The sequence below is a fragment of the Artemia sp. Qi Xiang Cuo genome, chromosome 16 (assembly GCF_049724085.1).
Source record: "Artemia sp. Qi Xiang Cuo chromosome 16, ASM4972408v1, whole genome shotgun sequence".
Taxonomy (NCBI): Eukaryota; Metazoa; Arthropoda; class Branchiopoda; order Anostraca; family Artemiidae; genus Artemia; species Artemia sp. Qi Xiang Cuo.
This window is the reverse complement of record NC_142809.1, coordinates 13,763,745-13,785,326: the sequence shown is the minus strand read 5'-3', so window position 1 is coordinate 13,785,326 and position 21,582 is coordinate 13,763,745. Positions and strand designations below refer to the sequence as shown.

The 21,582-nt window shown below is 34.9% G+C and overlaps 1 protein-coding gene across 2 annotated transcripts in view; it reads left to right on the top strand.

The window, feature by feature from the left end:
- Polr3C (RNA polymerase III subunit C) overlaps positions 1-21,582 on the top strand; it is a 112,663-nt gene that overhangs the window by 64,929 nt on the left and 26,152 nt on the right. For both annotated transcript variants that reach the window (XM_089102267.1, XM_089102268.1), the window contains exons 7-8: positions 9,828-9,972; positions 13,294-13,492. In XM_089102267.1, the coding sequence (XP_088958393.1) occupies positions 9,828-9,972; positions 13,294-13,492 (344 nt within the window). The remainder of the gene's footprint in view (positions 1-9,827; positions 9,973-13,293; positions 13,493-21,582) is intronic.

The window sequence follows — 21,582 nt, the reverse complement described above, 5'->3', positions numbered from 1 at the left end:
CGGGGGGTGGTGGGGTTAATATCAATAAATACCTACTGAGATTACACTGGTCATACATGACGCGCGACAAATAATTTTCAGTTAGTGAAAGTAACTGAAAATTAAAATAAAATAACACGGTGATTTTATTATTATTATTATTATTTATTGGAAAACCCGTCATACAAAAAAGGAAAAGACGGAGCAATAAGCAGAACAACAAAAAAAAGCAATACACATAAACTTAGGAGTTATACATGTGGTTTGTAGTGAAGAACGCTGGAGCTAAGATCTAAATCAGCACTTAGAACAAATTACACAAAACGAGAAGGAAAAACACAATTATACACTGCTCTGTAGGTACGCAACATGTTTTTTTTCTTTTTTTAGGCTCCTAAATACTGAACAAACATAAATAATACGAAAAACATTAAATCAAGCTTTAGTTGGTAAAAAAAAACAATCAAAAGTTGATTATAAAAGATATAAATTATATAATAATATTTAATTTTGTAAACATTAAAAGGCACGTTAAAAAAAGTTAAAAAAAAATTGCGCCTACTGGTAATGAATTCGGATTACTCTCAACAATGATTCATTTATCCCTATATAAATAAATAACAGAAACAAGTAAATTATTCAATCACGGATCATTTTACAAAATTAATTGAAGAAATATGATTAAAAGAACCGATAATTAATAAACAACTCTATTATTAGTAATATACGCAATATATTATCAAAAAAAAAATTGACACCAAAATTGAGAATAACCAGCGTCACTTAAATTGGACTCATACGAAAAGAGACTAAATCATCAGTCAGTTTAAAAACTGCAGCAATTACACTAAGCATGAAAACAAACACTTAAAAAAAATAAAATAAAAAAACATAACAAATACATTTTAAATAATGGGTTAATACTGACGACCATGGATGATTCAATTTCATTAAACGTGAATTATAGGCACGAATTCACTTTTCCACGGCTATAATGGGGTCACCAATACTGAATTTTCTAATCAGATAAGAATTACGCGTCCAAGAGGGAAAATGTAAAAGATATTTTGCGACCCCTAAGAAGACTGAACTAATTTTTGACTTGTCAGAATTTGTGAGCATTTTCCAAAACGGCGATATGTACAAATAATGTGGTAGAGCGACAGAGTTAAAAAAAAGTTTCGAGAGAAGATGGCGGTTGAACCGTAACTTATTAGTTACAAAAGAAGCATATGATGCTTGATGAAGATCATATCATAAATGATATGATCTTCATCATAAATCATAAATTACGAGAGATAAATCAAGACCGGCAAAAATGAATGATGTGGGAACAGCTGACTGTGCATCAAGAACTCCATTATTGAAGAGTGAAGGGGGAGAAACAGCACCTTGACGGGTACCTTTTTCAACATTGACAAAAATATTAGGGGTTAGTGCGTAGACTTGAGAGCCGTCGACTTTAGCAAATAGTTGAAGTATTAAGCGAACTTTAAGACGATAATACATGTATGGAAGGGCTCTGATATATAAAGGGCTCACTCCACGTTTTGCTGCATGGAATAGCATAGCGGCGTGAATGAGAGAGTCGAACGCTTTACGAACATCATGCCCAGCCTACACGAGAGTTTCACCTGACGCATTAGCATCGATCAATGCCTTCGCGACAACCGACAAAGCGAGGGCACAACCGAGACCTGGCTGGAATCCAAATTGGTTAGGTGGAACATAGCATTTTGCGTTCAGTTGGTCAATGAACAGAAGTTCAAAAAGCTTACAGAAGGTAGTAGCCACTGTTATAGGGCGGAAGGACGAGCACTGGGTTGCGAGTTTACATTTCTTTGGAATTGGAGTGAGATCTCCGATTGAGAAAGAAGACGGTACAACTCCTTGGGTAACAATCATCTGCATCAAAAGAGCAATATGCTTTACCAGCAGCTGCCTTCCATGCAGAATGTGAAGAGCGCTTATTTTATCGATGCCAGAAGATTTCTCACGCTTTAGGCGTTGGATTGCTCGCAGTACAGAATCAGCTGAAACAACAAAATTGTCGGTTGGACACCTAGACAGAAATTTATCAAGCTTATCTTCATATTCGGACTGTAGGGCGGTATCTGGTGGGGAGAATTCAGCAGAGAAGTATGAATTCCATGTGGAATCAGGAATACCTTGAGCACATAGGGGGGCCCTCGGAAGATCTCTTGAAACATTTCTCCACAAAGAAGGTTGGGACAGAGAAGCTTGCTGGGATGTCTCTTCAACTATCTGGTTCATGTGGATACATAGTTCTCTTGCAAACTTTCTTTTGGTAGAAAGACGAATGTTAGAAATCCAGCCAGAGCGAGGACGGTCGCACTGGAGCCACAAATGGTACCAAAATTTGGATTTTCTCCAAGCTTCAACTAGGCTCGGATTACTGGACCAGTGCTTTGTGACACCCCGACGTATACGTTTAAGAGGTATACTGGCTTTTTCTGCGCTTCGCAGAGCATGGCAAATTTATGCAAGATAAATATCAAGAAGAATCCGTATTTCATTTGCATCAACTTGCAGATTTTCCATTAGCAGCTGGAACGGAACAGGAATTTTCTGGAGGACAGAATTAGCTACTGCAGCAAAAACGTCATCTTGAATATTTTCCCAATCCCAGTAAAATTGGGCGTGGGGCTGATGTGGTTGTGTAGTGGGAGTAGACTCAGCAGAGGGACAATAAATAGATGCAGATATTGGAAGGTGGTCTGATAGTTGGAAATCAGTAACGACGTGAACAGGTGACACTTGGAGATTTATAGAAGAAACTGCATGTTCAAGGTTCGATACGTGACTTAAATGGTGTGTGTAAGTGTAATCAAGATCTTTCGGCAATATCCTAAGCCAATCGTCAAAAATACCAGACAAAATAGAAGTAAGCAATAACAAGGCGTTATTTCAATTAAAGATAAAATCTCATATAATAATAAAACACTTACATAACAGGCGAATGATCGAAAGGCAAGATCCTAGTTTCTCAAACGCATAAGTAAATAAAAATTCCGATCTGTCATTACGGTAATCAGTCGAGAAATATACGTTTACAACAACATACTCTTTTACACTGACAGCAAGAAAAAAATCACTTGAATCAAAAATACTCGACCGGCATGAGGTCATAACAAGCATCGCAATACCACCCGAGGGGTGGCCACTGGAAGTGGATCGTTTAGCAGGCACCGAGTAGCTAGCAAAATTATTGCCAATTTTCAGAAGGCCTAAACTATGACTCGTCAAAAAATGTTCTTGCAAGCACAATACGTCACAATTCGAAAGCAAACCTTTTATCACAGGAATTTTGATTAAAAGTCCACCATTAATATTCCACGAAAGTACAGCTTGCGTAGTAGTAGACACATCCATGTCATACCATGGGCTTTGCTAGTTGACTGTTGTTATTAGGACACTTTACACTGTAACAAGTATGGCCGGTAGCCTTACATTCTAGACAGAACATTTTTTCTGAACGCGGAGTGGCACTGTTTGAGGTGTGATTGCATGATCCACAGCGAGAGCAGAGGGCCCGATTAGAGCACTGCAAGGCCAGATGCCAAGTGTTATGACACGAGAAACAACGCGTTGGGAGATATACAAATGCTTGTGCAGAAAGCTTTTCGCAGCCAACTTTCACAGAAATTTTCAAGAACTGATCCAGGTTTTGTTTTCACTCAGAGTAGACCTTGAACACTCGGGACTTTCCGCACTGTGAAACTTTCACGCAATTTGGTACAAGAGATTTTACTTGATTCTCATCGTATTCGATCGGTACGCCTTTCAGGATCCCTATAAACAGTGGGGATTTCACACTCGCCGAGATACCTGAGGTACTGTTTTTAGCATTCTTGGCAATTTTGTTCGCTGCACGCTTTGACTTAACAACAAGTTTCCATTCCGAAGCCGATTTTTTATGTTCAGTTATTTCATTTGACGCCTCAGGTCAAAGCTTATCGATGAAGTCTTTGCAAGAATTAGGTTAAGTCAGGCTTGCTGAACAGCTCTTTAACACAACGACAAATTTAGAAGTTAGTGCATGGTTTACTGTTATATGGGTATTAATTATATACGGTCAAACAGGGCCTAAATGTATTGTACTTTCGAAACACTTATAAGATACCAGAGAGAGCTCATTAACTTTTGAGACTAAAGTAGCCGAGACTGCCTCCCCGGTTTCTGGTGTTTCAGGAGGTAAGAATATAACAAAAGTGGGAACAGGCAAATTATCCTTTGCCGCCTGATTTAACTGTTTACAAATGTCAAGTACATATCTTCATCCTGTGCATCTTTCACACATCGTCTCTGAATATTCAACTCTTTATACAGAAACTCTCTAGCACTGATAATAATACCATGATAAAAAAAACTTACACAGTTTTTCTGACAATCAGATCAATTTTCGCACCATCAAGCATAGATCTCGTGACAAAGTTCAGTAATGAGTTTAAAATAATTTTCCTATTTTGATCGGTCCTTGCGCAATCTAATTATCATAGCCAGGGACAGTCGAGTTTTCCGATCAAAATTTATATATAGTAGGTCAATTAATATGTAGGTCAAATAACGTAATCCAAGTTCAAGGTGAACTATTTTCATGTCCAAACCTAATTATGAAATTAATTCAATAAAAACCATAGGGAATCACAAATGTCTTACTGTATTGACAGTTTTACTGTATGAATGAGATTATATCCAAAAAGAGGTGTTTTCAGTATGAACTCTCAATGTAGACTTTAGTAAATAGTTAATTTACATAGTTAGTAAAAGTAAATTTACAAGGGGGGAGGGGGTTAGATCTCTATATTCTTAATAAATGAAATTGAGAATCTATATAGGTTAAAATTGATCCTGCAATCCGCTTTATGACTGTTCCCCGTCCCCCGGAAAGTCTTTGTATTCTTTTTAAACATAAATATAAAAAATCACATTCTTACATTTAAATCCAAATACAAACTCTTGTTTTTGCAAACGCTTAAACTCAAAAAATTTTGCGGTGACCTTTAATATTTTGCAGTCCTGGAAGTAAAATTTTGTGGTCCTGGTATTGAATGATGAAATCCTGGATGGAATGGAATGATGCATCCTGGTAAAAATTGGTGAACAATACTGGAAATATAAGATTATAGGAAATCTACTGACAGGAGGATTGATTAGAATACTTTTGAAAGGTTCTTTTGCCGTATTTTTACCCATAAAATTAATATCAATCTTTATTTGACCTTCGACAAGTTTTCGTACTTTCAAATATCTATTTCATTTATATATATATATATATATATATATATATATATATATATATATATATATATATATATATATATATATATATATATATATATATATCCTTTAGGTTCTAAATAGTTATATATATCTAAATATATATATATATATATATATATATAACTATTTAGAACATAAAGGATATATAGAAATACACAATTAATCAGTGAAGCTTTTGATCAAGACTGAGAATCAAGACAGGAGAAAAAACTAGACTAATGGGCTAAAACATACACGAAGATCCTATATAAAAGAGGAAAAACCGATAGATGGCAACACTGTTTTGTGGTAGGAGTACATTAAGAAGTTGCTAGAAAGTGCTGTATTAAAATGTTAGTATTAAAATACATGAGTTGGGGCACTGGCAATAGAGCTGGCAACTTCATTCCTTTAAATTATCTTTGCTCAGGTACTTCTAGTTAGTGTGGAGATATCAAGTCTAAATTTGCATTTTCATATCTTCCTTTATATAATTGATAAATGTCTGAAACTAATCTGACGTGCAAGAAACTAAAAAAAAACGAAACCATACAAGGGGGAGTTCCAGTTAGTTAAAGTAAACTTACATAAATGCTTTTTAAAACATAATGTTTCTGTTTCCTTAAAAAATGAACACAATGTTGAACATTTTCCCAATTTTTGGAAAAACAGGAATGGTCCTACTCTCGGGGGTGGCTTACACACATATCCTGTGTTCCCGAGAAAAAAAAAATACAAACTCTTAATAGAGAAATCTCTGAAGTCCAAAATTAAAATTGACGGTCTTGACTTTGTCAAGACCCTAGCCCTCCGCGATGTTGAATACCCATAGCATTTATATTTTCTTATGAAGCAGTCTTAGTTCGCATATTAAACGGTTTCCAGCAATCTTTTAGGCAAGCATTTGAAATATAAAAAGTATTGCATACATAATTACCTCGAATTAAACAGAGATATTAGAGATATTTTTATAAACCATGTATATGATAATTTTATACGAAGAGATTCAGCTCACATGCCTTCTCTTAAAAGAAAAAAAAACATCAGTTGGTAGGTCTAGTATCAATCAAATTACTAGAGAAGCCGCATTAATCGCCATCGAGGGAATTTATGCCCAATCTGGTTTTTGAACAGTCTTTCATTTTTGGCTTCTTTTCCTTTTGTCTTTTTATCCTTTCCCTTCAGGGTGGTTCATAAGTTTCATTTTGTTTTTCTTTTACACTGAGGATGACTTTGAACTGGTAAAACGGAAATTTGCATGACCATGTATATATTTGAAAATTTTGAAAAATCAGGGCTTCAGTTCTAATGAAAAAACTGTGCATATGCAGTTGTGCAATTTTTGTAGTAACGGATAAAAAAAAAAAAAAAAAAAAAAAAAAAAAAAAAAAAAAAAAAAAAGGTGAAAAATCAGTAAATAATAAGCTTAAAACATAGGGTACAAAACAGCTTAAGAATGTGTATTTTTTTTTACAGAGATTGCGCTGTAATACATATAATGCGTTTCTTATTGTGTTTCTTAATGCGTTTCTGTTTTTCTTATTTTTTTAATGTCACTTCATGCTCCAAATCGCTCAAATAAACATGTTTTATATTCTGATTTTTGAGCTCCAAGCAAAATCATCCACTATTTTCCACACTTCTGGAAGAAAGGGATTAAGAATGCCAAAAGGGATTCATAGTTAGTATTACTTTTCTTTTTACTGTATATATATATATATATACACACACACACACACACACACACACACACACACACACACACACACACACACACACACACACACACACACACATATATATATATATATATATATATATATATATATATATATATATATATATATATCTATATATATATATATATATATATATATATATATATATATATATATATATATATATATATATATATATATATATATATATATATATATATATACATATATATACATATGTATATACATATATATATACATATATATATATATATATATATATATATATATATATATATATATATATATATGTATATATATATATATATATATATATATATATATATATATATATATATACATATATATATATATATATATATATATATATATATATATATATATATATATATATATATATATATATATATATATATATATATATATATATATATATATATATATATATATATATATATATATATATATTATTATAATTTATATAAGACGCATCATGTACAAAAAGACGAAGAATTGAAAAAAAAGAAATCAATAAACGAACAAAAACACGCAAAACTCAAAATACTTATAGAGACAGTAACACTAATGTTACAGACACGACAGAAACAGTAAAAAAATAAACATTTGTATGATACCGACGCACAGATTTCAGTAGTCTAGAAGTATCATTAGTCTGGTATATACACACTTAAATCAGGCGAAAAAAAAAAGAAGTAAAAACACATAACATCAACACAATCAAATAAATCACAAAATAAATCCTCTTAATAAAAAAAACGCAATAAATACTAATCAATTAAATATTTTTTTCATAGCTACTCAAATACTTAAAAACCCATCATAATCACTGCTGTAGTACGCGAAACTTCTCATCCTCACGAAGTCCAACTTTACGATTAAGTTCAGTAATTCTTCTAGTAGCAGAGATTTCAGGGTCTGCTACTTTCAAGTTAGCAACAATTTGTGAATTACTGAACCATGAAGGCAGGGGGAGTAGATATTTAGCAAATCTGAAAAACAGGGATCTGATTTTATGTTGCTCATTTTTTGTTAGCAGTTTCCAAAAGGGAGTAGCTTAGAGTATGTGAAGAAGTGCCATGGTATTATAAAGACTCCCTAGAAGCATCTTGTTGCACCAAAGTTTGCACGAGACAATATATATATATATTTTATATATATAATAATAATAACATTTATTCACCCACCATCTACAAAAATAAATTATAGTGGAGCGCTACAGAAAGAAAAAAGAAAAGAAAAAGAAACTAGCTTCAAAAAGATAAAGATACATCACTCATTGTAATTCACGAGACTCAAGTAAACGCAGGTGAGAAATGTTGTCTGTCTAAATCAAATTTTAGCACTGAATTATTTTAAATCCTAGACCGTTGTTTGGATTGCTCCTTCAAACCATATTTTTCAAGGTGGGAATTCCTATAACGCTTGGGTATGTACAGTAATTTTGCAAATTTAAAGCTGCACTTATTGACGTTTTCAGTTTCTCTAACTGACAGCATGGGGGATGCACCGGCAAAGTAGGTTATGTGTGGTGAGAAGACTGAACAATAAATCAAGGCAAGAGATTTCCTGGAGTATCGTCCGTGATTCGGCACTACAGACGCATAAGCACATGCAAGACGCATATATATATATATATATATATATATATATATATATATATATATATATATATATATATATATATATATATATATATATATATATAAATTATTTATTTTTACTTTGTTTTCCCAAGTCATATCTTCCTTTCCCCTTTTTTTCTTTCCTCTTGACCAAATAGTGGTCCCTAATGCTTCATTAGTGGGGAAATATATTTGTGGTATGAGACACGTCTGTTTTTCAGTTTCAAAATAGCTTGTTTAAAATAGCTTGGTCAGTTTCAAATTATAAATGAACAGTATTTTTTGGCTTAAAATTTTATGGGAATTCTAAAATCAATATGAAACGGTTAAGTGGCGTTGTTCTAGTGTAATAGCTATGGAAGAGGTCTAGTTTAAATGCTGGTCGATCCATCCTTGATTGAAATGTTGCATAAGAACACACACTGTTTGGTTATGATTTGATTTTATTAACACTATTAACAGTTTATTAACACTAACAGCCATTATAGGCCACAGATAACACAAAAATATGACAGAATACAAATCATAAACAAATACACCCCTTTAAAACCACATTAAATTATGAATTAATTACAGAAAACGGTTCCTATATATCATACTTGTACCCATAAGCTTGCCCAAGTTACTTAATCACTTATAATACTTCCATCACTTAATATTATATCCACCAATCCTCCTTTATATTCAATCTCGAAAAAATTTCCTCCCTCACACCGTTTAATTCATTTCAAAGAACCCCAAAAATGAATTAAATATCTTTGCCATCCCTACACATTGGGCAAAAATAAGGACCTATATTGTCCGCTATAGTTTCTCCTTATTAATCTTTGCCTTAAAGTAAAGTTTCTCTCCCTATAGGTTATCCTCTTCAGAATTGCCCCCTCCCTGGGGCTTTGATGTCTATCCAGAAAAACTTAATATATAAAATACTATGTATCGTAACTGAATTTGTCAAAGCAAATTAAAGAGTTATATTAAGAACTTATGTGAGCACAAACTAACTCGTTTAAAAAAAGAAACTTATGAGCCTGTATAAGTTAAAGCATATGTCCAACTTACATCCTTACGAATATAAATTACTTAGAGGGAATTAGTCTAACCTAAAACGGAAAGAGCTCTCAATGACTTATGAAATTAGTAATTAATTCATAAATAGGTCACCGATTTTTTTTTTTTTTTGCAGCTGAAGATGGTTTCATTGAAAAGGTTGATGGAGCAGTTGAAGGTACATATACAGCAGATCAAACAAAAATCCTTGAAAAGCTAGCTCGAGCCATTGTTGAATGCGCTGTTCTCACACTAGGAAAGCATTCTCTGCGATTGTTCTGGTATGTCATGTTTAATAAAGGTTGATCTTTGGGTCAAATATCAATCATCATCATCATTTTATTTGTAATGTATCACAAAAAACTGGGCAGAGCCCACAAAAGACAGCGTAAAAATCAAGAAAAACAAAAAAGAAACAACAGAAATAAAAACTCACTTTGACAACTAAAAACATGGGACAAACAGAAATGACCATTGAGGTATTGGGACCAATGAGCATATTAGGTTGAAAGGTTAGATTTCGCGAGTATTCTTCGAACTGTTGCCAACCACGGTTATTATTTTTTTTTTTTTTTACACCTCTGAGGTAGGTAAAAAACATCACATTTAGACAAAAATTAAACACGTTCTAAATGTAAAACCAATTTCTTTTTTCTTTTTGTCAACCAAGGCTTATGCTAAGTACTATAAAGAAACAAAGCAAGTTTCTCAGAATCCTAATACGGTGTCCAAACTGTTAACTATTTTAAAGACAAATAAGTTCAAGTATTGTAAATGTAACTGTCTTTCAAGATTTTTTAAACCTTTATCATTTCGAATGCTTCGCCCTTGGGTGAATTGCGTGCCTAATAGGGGTCTCCATAAAATACCAGTTTAGCTTTTAAAAACGGCAAAATATCTTTTTCTCTGTTTTCAATGCTAGTTATTAAGATATGATTGTCCAGCGAATGGAGTTAGGCTTTTTGTTAGAAGCTAATGTGCCATGACTGAGCCATTGGCAGATTATTACTATTATTATCAGTACATTGTTATACTACTACTACTACCACTAAGTAATAAGCCACCTAAGGCCAATACAGCTACGTACACTCCTTCATCTCAATGTGCTTAAAGCCTCCCTCTTTATAGTACACTATTATACTGCTACTACTACCACTGAGTACCAAGTCACCTGAAGCCAACACAGCTATGCACGTTCCTCTTCCAACTCAATATGCTTAAAGTCTCCCTCTACCGCCTCCCAAGAAGTTCACATTTCCCTTAAACCCTCCCTTACGACCTCCTCCCACCCAGTTTGGGGTCTGACATGCTTTTGTTTTGGCTTTATTATTATCATGATTATTAAAATTTATAATGGTTGAGATATGCCAAGGCTTGAGATATTGCTATGGTAAAATGTACTATTATGGTCAGCTTATTACAGTGGTTGCGAATAAGATAAGATTGTCTCTTAATAAAAATAGTGAGTGTTAGCGCAGGTATTTCATGTGCACAGTAAAATTAATACTGTAACACTATGCTAGACTATAATCCTAAGCTATAATAAATACCATAATCTATAATTTATAATGCATGGAGTATAATCAATACTATAGTTAATACTATAATGAATTTTTATGGGCTTTTTGGGGCTCATAAGCCTCTTCCTAACTAAGCTATCTATTGTGGGCTACCTCCCTGTAGTAGTATAACATCTATAGGTACGAATATGCAATGAGTTGGAGGTAATAGGTTTGAGATTACTTGTGCAGGATTTCGACTCTTATTGATAGAAGAGCATCGCCAAGTGTGGAAAACCATATTGCGACCAAGATGGGCACAGGATTGCAGAAAAGCCTCCACTCATACTGGAGGTGCCAGTGACTTATTACTGTCCGGTTCTAAGCCAGCTTAAGCACAGTGTAAACTTGAGAAGATTTATGAGTTCCAACCTGCACTGTTTCTGAGATCATTGCTTTTCTTGACGCCATAATAATATGCAAATTGCAATCTTGGTTGTTACAACGTAAAAAAAAAACAACTTATGTGTCGACATTTTGACTGACGAATTCAGACGCTTCGAACTGGACTCATTAGGAGTTTCAAAAAGTTTTATCCCTGGAGGTAGGAAACATGAAATTAGGTGATATAGAATTTATTTACTCGAACAGGAAAGATGGGGTGCATAGGTAGGGAGTAGGGCTCATTATGAACATTAGGGCTCATTATTTGTTTGTTATTTGTGACTCGTGACTGACAATGTCCACTGGACTGGTATGCAAGCGGCCGACTTAGATTAACTCAGACACCAAGTTTTGCCTTTTGAAAAAGCCCATTGGGGTCAGAATGGGTTGGTGACATAGGTTTTAGGTTGAAAATCTATGGCCAACGAGTCGCCTGAACTCGAAGGGCGATCTTGGTTTTTTATATTGTAGTGGCTTTGCCTACTTGGAAAGCCCATGTGGGAATCAAGAAGGGGTAATCTAGATTTAGGATTGAAAACTGACCGATAAATTGCCTGGACTTGCAGGCGAACAGGTGGTAACATGCCTCGAGAGGCCATTCCGAAGGAAGTCCAGCGTTTTAAAAAGCTGTTGTCAAGGACTAGGTGTGTAGCGTCTTCTCTTAGATAGTCCGACCTTACCACGATTCTACATGTTAGCTATATTGGCTTAGTAAATAGCAGTTAAAAATAAGTGGTCGGAGGAAGGATAGTGGCTGTGCTTGTAGATAGTAAGCCTCGACACCACACCTAAGGCCTTACTGGGAGGCTGTAAAGCTACCCAATTGGATCTGCAGCTTGCCCTTGGGGCCCTGTTATTGACCCTCTGGAATGGTGCCAGTAGAGTTTTTGCAGCCCCTGCAAAAAGCGGGGATCCATATTCGACAACAGGCCTTTTGTATGACTTGTACTCGGGATAATCGAGCTGGCTTGTAACAGGTTGATAATATATAAATAAGCTTTGATAATATATTTTCTTGGTGGAAAAAAGATAGTAGAAGAACTGAATGACATAATAATATAATATGATATTGGGAGGAGGGGGGGGGGCTACGTTGCGTATTCCTTAATCATAACGTCTGGTGGAAGCCAGTCGTAAGATAAGGTGTCTTTTCAACAATATGTTAAATGCTGCTCACACGCAGATCTTGACTTTGATGCCAAAGTTTGAAGGTTTAGATAATCCTGTTCTTAGGCATAGAAGGTCAGTCAGTCTTATCTATGAATTTTAATTTTAAGCACAAATTATAAATATGAAGAAGCTTTAGGTCTGGCAGAGTTTGAAAAACCTTCTAGACTGCTGGACTGGGTGTTTAATAGTAACTTTGTTTCAGCTGAGCACCAAGTCCTACGTTTGAACGGGAGCTACCTTGACTTACAAAAGTCGCTTTAAATGAGATCAACCAGAGAAACATTGATGATCACGATATATCCTTAAAACAAGAATCACAGGCAAAACCCATTTTGTTTCATTTTATACGTAGATTTGATTATGTAGTCTTCTGATGAATGATCTAAGCTTCTCAGTTTAATGCATTTCCATCTAGCCTCTGATATTATGAAGTCCTAGTCTTATTATGTTTTTTAACTAGACAACTTAATAATTAAACTGGTGTTTCAGTGCAATTGAAGAATATGGCTTAGTAAGCCAAGAAACTCTGTATACAAAGGTGATCCTCTCAAAGTCGGATGTGAACCGAAGGGTAGCTCAGCTCGTTCGGAAAGGTTTTGTGGCCCAGTATGACTATAGAAAAATCAATGCTGCTAATGTGAAAAAGATCTATTGGAATCCAACCCTCCATAAGGTTGAGTTTACAAAGGTAATTTTTCCTTATATCCTTTTTCTACATAATTGGTATGGATTCCTAACTTAGAGACAATCTCATGAGGTTATACTTACGACGGGTAAAATGTTTCTCTAAAATTTCCTATACATTCTGTAAATTAGCTAATACATTCATAAACATTTTTAACCAGGTAAATTATCTTATGCATTATGCATGGAAAAAGAATGAATAGTACTGTTAGACATGTTAGAATCCAGCACTTCATAAGGTCAAATTTGCAGATGTTATTTTTTTCTGACATTTTACTGTATATAATTGATAAGTGTCCTTAACTTCCACCGAATCACATGAAGTTATGCGTACACTTCAAGCTGTAATTCGTAGTTGTTCCTCATATTGTCTCCCAAGCAACCACAGAAGACGATATTCGTGTTTCCAACCCAGCAATTACCTATGCGTATTGTTCCAAGACATCAAGTAGCATCAAGCTACAATTGAGATACTCTTGCTAGATACCAGGCAATTGCAAAGTGTTCTCATAGACTTCGCACATATTAGGGTTGACCCTTATCAAGAGCTCCCTAAGTGCTGCAGTAAGTGCCAAGCTTTGCGCAACCTTGCTTATGCTTGTAACAGTGCTCCAAGTGTGTTGGTCCTCATGTTCCTATAACAATTTCGTAGTGTCAGTCCACCACTGTTAAGAAGTGCGGAATGTATCCAGATTATCGCAATGCCAATCCCTCATGCAGCATGAAATACTGTGCAGTGAAAAATCCAATAAAAGAAATAGCCCCTAAACCCAACAGTATATGAATAGTTAATTCATATTCTATGAAAATACGTTTGGGTATAACTAAGTTAAACTGGAGAATGTGAGGCTTCTTTGGTGTCAATTTAACTTTGTGTGTCTGCAGGGAATTATTCTTATCTCGGGTAAGTTCGTATATGGGTGAGGAGTGGCAAATACCCTTTTTGTCATGGGGGGGGGGAGAGAAAGCGGAGGGACAGCTAATGTGTTATTGGTGACAGCTCATTGAAGTTTTAAAAATTTTAATTTTGAGAATACTATCTTGGGATAAAATTCCCTGGGCCTAGCGACCTTGCTCTTATTACAGTTTACTTACCTACCAATCTCAGTACTCCAGCATCTCATTTGCGATACACCCAAGCTTTCGATCACCTTTCCCATTCTTAAGCAAGGTTTGGTAACCAAAGAGGGATAGTCTGTAGTAATTTTCAATACAATCTGGATATATTAAATAACCATCTTATGGAAATGTTTTTGTTCGGTATCTCCATAACTATCCGCTAGCCACAGGGACGATTCTTATAGTGTATTCGTAATACAAGGAGTTGCAGCCCATATTGACCGCTTACTGGCTTTTTTCAAAATAGGTGACACCCTGCAAATGGCGAGTACATTATAAATGATCTTTTGAGTTATAGTTTTAAAACTGGTTTGAACCCTGCTCCTGTAAAGTGTCAAAGTTGCTGTTCCACTAAGGTCGATTGGAACAAGATTAGCTGATATTTATAGAGAAACTTGCAATGTGATCTTAGTACACTACCGTTTTCATTTGTTTTATGTAACCGATTATACAATATTGGATGGGTACTGTACGGAAATTATCGACGACATAATAACCCCTCAGCAGGTTTTAATCTCAGTTTGCTGTTTTAAGCCTGTGATCAGTAGGCCAACTTGGGGTCGACTGCTCATGGTGAAGCAAGCTGTAGCTAAGGATAACTTCTGTTATTTCTTATGGTTCGACTGTGATAAACCACACTCCCCTGTTGTTTTCCAGCAGCTTAAACGTACAAAAAAGGTCTACAACAAATTGATTAGTCCACCTAAAGACGAAGAAGCTAATCCTTCGTTTCAGAAAGTTAATCAGAGACAATTCATTGTGGAAATCCTTGAATCACATTAAACTGCTTCTGAACCTTTCCATCAATTATTCGAAATCAACAGAAAAGTAATTTTAAATTCTGGATTATTTTTGAGATTGTTAAATGAATCTCAAATTGTTCAGAAAAACACTAATAAAAAATTAAATAAGCCATTAAAATTGCTCTTGTTGAAAACCCTTACCTAGTAGTATGAGGTTCCCGAAAAAGTAAAAATCACTCTCTTGCACAGACGGGAGTGATTTTTTTTCCTCGAGTGGGTGAAATTAAACCAGTAGGCTAGTTCTAGAGTATTGTGGCGAGGGCTTGTTTGAACAGAAATTCTAGTATCAAGTGCACTTTTTAAAAGGCAAATGAATCACGCCAAAACAAAGTGATGTTTTCTACTGTGAAACATCCAAATTTGAGCCATGATGAGTAAAAGCTCTTGTGGAAAATCGATTTGGCGTAGTCAAAAAACCTAAACTGGGGATTAAACAATATATGAAGTGTTACCAATCGTAATTTAGGTTTATCGATTTTTCATAATAATAATAATATATTGCGAAAACAGTCTTTCGCCACTTTCTAAAAAAATTGTAATAGTTGAATGGTTTTTCTCTATAATGATTTTCAATCTCGCTCGTATATGCTTTGGCTGAATCTGAGTTGACAGAGTCTGATGGTAGTGCGTTCCACTCGGAGACAATGCGGTTGCTGAATGCCTATCTACAAACATCTCTTCTGAAACGTTCTTCGGTTAGCTTAAATTCGTGACCTCTCAGGTTATTATTCTTGAATGTTATTATCTCTTCTGGAGGGATGTTGTCATAGTATTTGTTGCATATTTTATATACTTCAATAAGATCTCCTCTCAAAAATCGGTATGAGAGACTTGGGAGCGACAATTTTTTCAAACGGTCTTGGTATGATAAGTCTCTTGAGTGATGGAACAAATTTAGTAGCCCTCCTTTGGATTTTTTCTATTGTATTGCTGTCTTTTTGAAAAAATGGTCTGGTTGTTGTATGACCGTATTCGATCAATGGTCTCACTAACGATTTGAAGAGTGTAGAAAACAGTGTTGAGTCAGTAAGAGAAATTTCTTCGAATAATTCCCAAGACTTGTGATGACTTAGAGATGATTGACTCGTAGTGCTTGGTGAAAGTCATGTCACTGTCTATTGTCACTTCCAAGTCTCGCGCTTCTTCTTATATTGGTATCTATTGTCCTTCAAAGCATTAGTGCCGAGAAACGTGTTTTGGGCCTAGCCGAACATGACAAACTTTTTTCTGTATTCACTTCCATGCTCCATTTTTTCATCCATTCTGTTGTTTTATTTAAGTCTTACTGTAGTATTTCTGTATCTTCAAAGCTTGTTATTGCGCGAAAGATTTCCGTGTCATCTCCATAAAGCAGTATCTCAGAATCTATGTTATTTGGGAGATCATTTATGTAAATATTGAATAGTAAAGGCCCCAGAACACTACCTTGAACCACTCCACTTGTGCTTCTGTCTCATTGCTGTTAAGATATCCCTCCAGTCTCACTCGCTGAGATCTTCCTTTCAGAAAGTTGAGAACCCACTTTAGAGTAGTATCGCCAACACCGATAGACTGTGGTTTTCGAAGAAGTTGACTTTGTGGGACTTTATCAAAGGCTTTTTTGAGATCTAAGTATAAAATATCTACCTGTATCCCACAATCCATATATTTTCTCCAGGCGTTTGTAGCGACAAGTAGCTGGCTTTCTGCTGATCTTTTCTTGAGAAATCCAAACTGTGCGGGTGAAATGAGGCTTCTTTCGAGTAGGTACTGTAATATATTATCGTGGAGTAAAGATTCTAGTATTGTGAATGTGATACAGGTTAAACTGATCGGTCTGTAGTTACTTGGATCTGATTTGCTTCCTTTTTTGAAGAGGGGTATCACCGTTGCTTGCTTCCATTTATCAGGCAGGCTCCGTGTTTGTAGCTACTTGACAAAAATGTAGTGCAATGGCGCTGTAATTTCTTGTGTCAGCTCTTTGAGTATGGTACTCTAGGATATAGGCCATCTGGACCTTCTGATTTGTAAGTGTTTAGATTTTTTAGTTTTTTGTAGACCATTTGTATTGTCAGTTCTATGTCTTAAAATTTGCCTACAACTAGTGGCTGACATTCCTCTTGACTTTCATCTTTGTCGCTCTCTGTTGTGTAAACTGTGGAAAACTACTGATTTAGGGTAGGTTGGCTTTAGCTATTGGGTCACTGATTGTTAAATTTGTTGCTGAGTTTCTAAGATCGGGAATAACCGGCTGTTCTTTTCTTTTTGAATTCACGAAGTTCCAAAACGCCTTGCGGTTGATCTTTGAGTTTTCGGCTACTTTCCTCTCCTTTTTGCTTGCTTCTTGTCTAGTGGCTTTCCTCACTTTGTTGGCGATTCCGCGATAATTTCTACGATTACTTTTGGTATCAGTCTGCTTGAGCGTCTCCCAGGCTTGCCGCTTGGTTTTTATTAGGTCAAGGATCTCTTGTTTTAGAGGCGGTCGCTTAAATATTTTTACTATTTGTGACATACATCTTTGTGAGGTCTATGATTACGGATGCAAACTTTCTGTACATGCCATCTACTAGATCTGTGTTGTTTAGTATTTCAGTCCAGTTAAAAACTTCTAGCTCCGTTCGCATGGTATTCTAAACGCCTTTTGAATACATCGACCTCTCTTTTTTTCTCATAGTTTCGCAGCTTATAATCACCTCTAAGTAAATTGTAGCTTTGTCCAATTTTCCAACGGGAGGACCTATAGTAAGTTCTTTTATTAGTTCCGTATTACTGCATAAGACTAGGTCCAGTAGTGTTGGCTTGTTGCTTCCTCGGATTCATGTTGGTTTTTTAATAAGCTGTTTGATGTAATTATCGTTCACTACCTTCAGAAATTCCCTCTGTGAGGGTGACCCGCTATGCTCTAGGAGGTGTGGAAGGTCCCAATCTATGTTAGGGTAATTGAAATCTCCAATGATCAGAGTTGGTTCTGTTAATCAGATATCAGTTTGGTTAATCAGTTGGTTCTGTTAACATATGGCGTGAATGTCTTTAAAGAGTACTTGGTCATTCCCGGCTTTGCTATTTGGACTTCAGTATTCTACAGCCAAATTTAGAGTTGCTTGGTTTGTGTTTGATATCTGAAGCCAAATAACTTCATGTCCATTTGTTGTTGATGATACTTTCTGGACTGATAAATTGTCTAAGACATAGCAAATAATTTCCCGACCTTCTTCTTGATCTATGGTCAAGGTGTGGCTTTTGTAGCCATTGATGACCAAATCTGGTAAAGTTGGGAGATATCGACCGTGTTTAGGCTTAGCTTCGACCACTGCTACTATGTCTGGGTTCTTTGCTGCAATTTCTACTTTTAATTCTGATAATTTGTTTGGTACTGAATCACCATTTAAATATAGTATCTTTAGTGTTTTTACTTAAGTAACTTTTTTGTTAGGCTTGAAGGATAGTGGCATTTGTTTGGCTTTGGTTATTCTACTTCATATTTGCCGTTGCTCTTCGTTGGAGTCTTTACCTCGCCTCCAATGGCTCTGCATCTCCATTTGACGATCGCACTGGGTGCTGGCATTCCTCTTCTGTTCCTCTTCCTCACGGCGAGTATTTGTCTCTGCATGGGCGTGAGACCTTCAGTTCAATTTGGCAACACCGGCGTTACAAGCTTCAAAGATTTAGCGGTAGATAAGACCCGTGGGAAGTGCAACACACGAATCACCTTATCTCAGCAGTTTAAGGATAAAAAATCCCGCTAGCACTGTATGGCCTCTTGAATGTTCGTTGGTGCTCACTTCTGCACTGGCTATCTCCGAAAAATGCAGCCCGAATTATATCGCCGAAAATGCGCGAGAAACGGCTGAATCAATGTGATCTGTTGTTGTTCCAAAATACATCGTCTAAATCTTGCAACTATGCTGTATTTGGCAACTATGTGACTTGACTTATTCAGAAGAAACAGCTACACAGGTGGCAAACAAAGATGGTGCTATATGAAAACAGCACAATAGATGGATCGCCAATCTATATGAAAAAGAAGAGGGCGCTGGTAAAAATACCCAGAGAGAAAGACCTATACTAAGAATTATAGAAGGTCCCTCAAATACTACTCAACTAAAAATCTATAATTAGAGGGTAGAAATCAGTATGGAAATAACCTTAAAGTAATGCAGAAGCTTTATCCCATTAAGGGCAAAGAAGTAAACTCAGCTACAATAACTCTGCATATAACATAAAACGACCTTATTCATATTTTCCATAAAGTTGACTTCTTTTTTGTTCCCTTGGGGTTTAGAAAATATGTAAAAAATTGTATGATATACTGTAGATAGTATATTATAGTATTGATAGTATAGTAAAGTGTAGGTAGTGTAGATAGATAGTATAATGTAGCGTTGAAAATTTATACCAAAACAAAGCTTAAAGAAAAGAATTCTTAGAAGTTTCAGCAGTTTTACATTTTTAGATGTTATAATCTGTAAATAAAAAAAATCTGTTTTTCGCATTTTGATTGACTCTTTTCAGGATTGAACTTTTTTCTCTGTATCTTACTGAGTATCTTATTCTGTATCTTACAAAGAAAGCCAGAAGCTTTCTTTGTTTCTACTAAATATAGATTATTTAATAGATGGAAACGGGACTATTATATTTTTGCGTTCTAAAGTGTTTACTCTAATGTAGTGACTTTAACCACTTACTTTACGGTTTTCGTATTCAGCAAGTGGGAACCCTGGCTATGACATATCTTGATATCACCCAGCTTTGATAGGTAGTATCAACGGATATAAGCCAGGAATTAAAAAATATATAATTTTAGTAGTTTTTGTTTAATACCTTTGAAGCGTTATGATTCGCGTATTTCATTTATCTCATTTTTAGTGTTTTTTGACCAGTTATGTCATGTGACGGCCGTGGTCAAATGTTCAATGACTTTTTACTAATTCCGTTTTGTTGTGTGCTCATGCATTCTTTAGAAAATTTTATATGAATTTTAGTTTCAAACCATTTTGTATGGCAAATTAAGATGAGGTAAGATAGATGTTTTATAATTCAAACAGCATCAATGAAACTTCAGTTCTAGGTGACGGAGAGCAGAACTCGATATAGAACTCGATAACTCGGAGAGCTTGAAACATAAGTAACTGAACACAAATACCTTTATACAAATAAAACAAATCAAGAGAACAAGTACCCTAGAATTGGTTAACTTTGAAACTTAGGGTTAACTTTGAACAAAATCTTTAAGAAATAATCAACGCTCTCTTTCCGAACCCAGTGGATTTGCTATATCAGACTTAATACCAGATTGAAGATGGATGCCATCGATCCGTTGGTAGTTCTTGCTGTCAGATGAGACAAATCTTAGCTTGTTTTTTGCAAAAGAATTTAAATTGTTGAAAATTGCTATAAAGGGCTAAAATAAAATTTTTCCTTTTTACTTACATAAAGTGAACTAGGACTTTTCAATATGTTTTTGCGCGGTAACTGAACATTTGTTCAAAGTTACCCTGATATTTTCACAATATGATTTTCAATCCTCCGTTGCGGCCAATTGATAAAATTTTCATTGAATTGATGTTTACTTTGCTGTTCAGACCTATAAGAAACTATTTTAAATATGTTTATCGCGGGTGAATCCGTTGATCAAACTCATTTCTAGCTTAATTTTACTAATGTTTGTATTTCGGGTCAATTCATAATTGTCTTTACCTACTTTTGGTTCTTCTGGGAATGATAATCAGTCAGAAATCGATGGGATAGAAAAGGGATTGTAATGTTAATAATAGAAGGATTGAAAGGAATAAAAGAAAGATAAAAATTAATAATAAACTAAAGTAAAATACCGTTTGTTTTATTAGACGGAGTTTATACCAGTCTGCATGGAGCGGAAAAAAAGAAAAGAAAAAATGATACTTTTAACGTTTTTAGATAAGGAAGTACAATTTTAAAATCAAATAATGAATTGGAGGAATTTTTCGAAAAAACAAAAATTCGGATTAAGTTTTATTAGTGATGTGTTTTTTAATGTAAGGTTTGAAGTATTTTTTTTTTATCTTTCCAATTTGGGAGGAAAATACTTATATGCTTTTGGTATCGTAAGTTAAAAATGTGCGATGGTTACTAATTTCTGCTTCAGGTTAATGTGTTTTAACTTGATTCTTAAAGTTAGTACTCTATGTTAACTTTATTAAGTTTTGTCTTAATA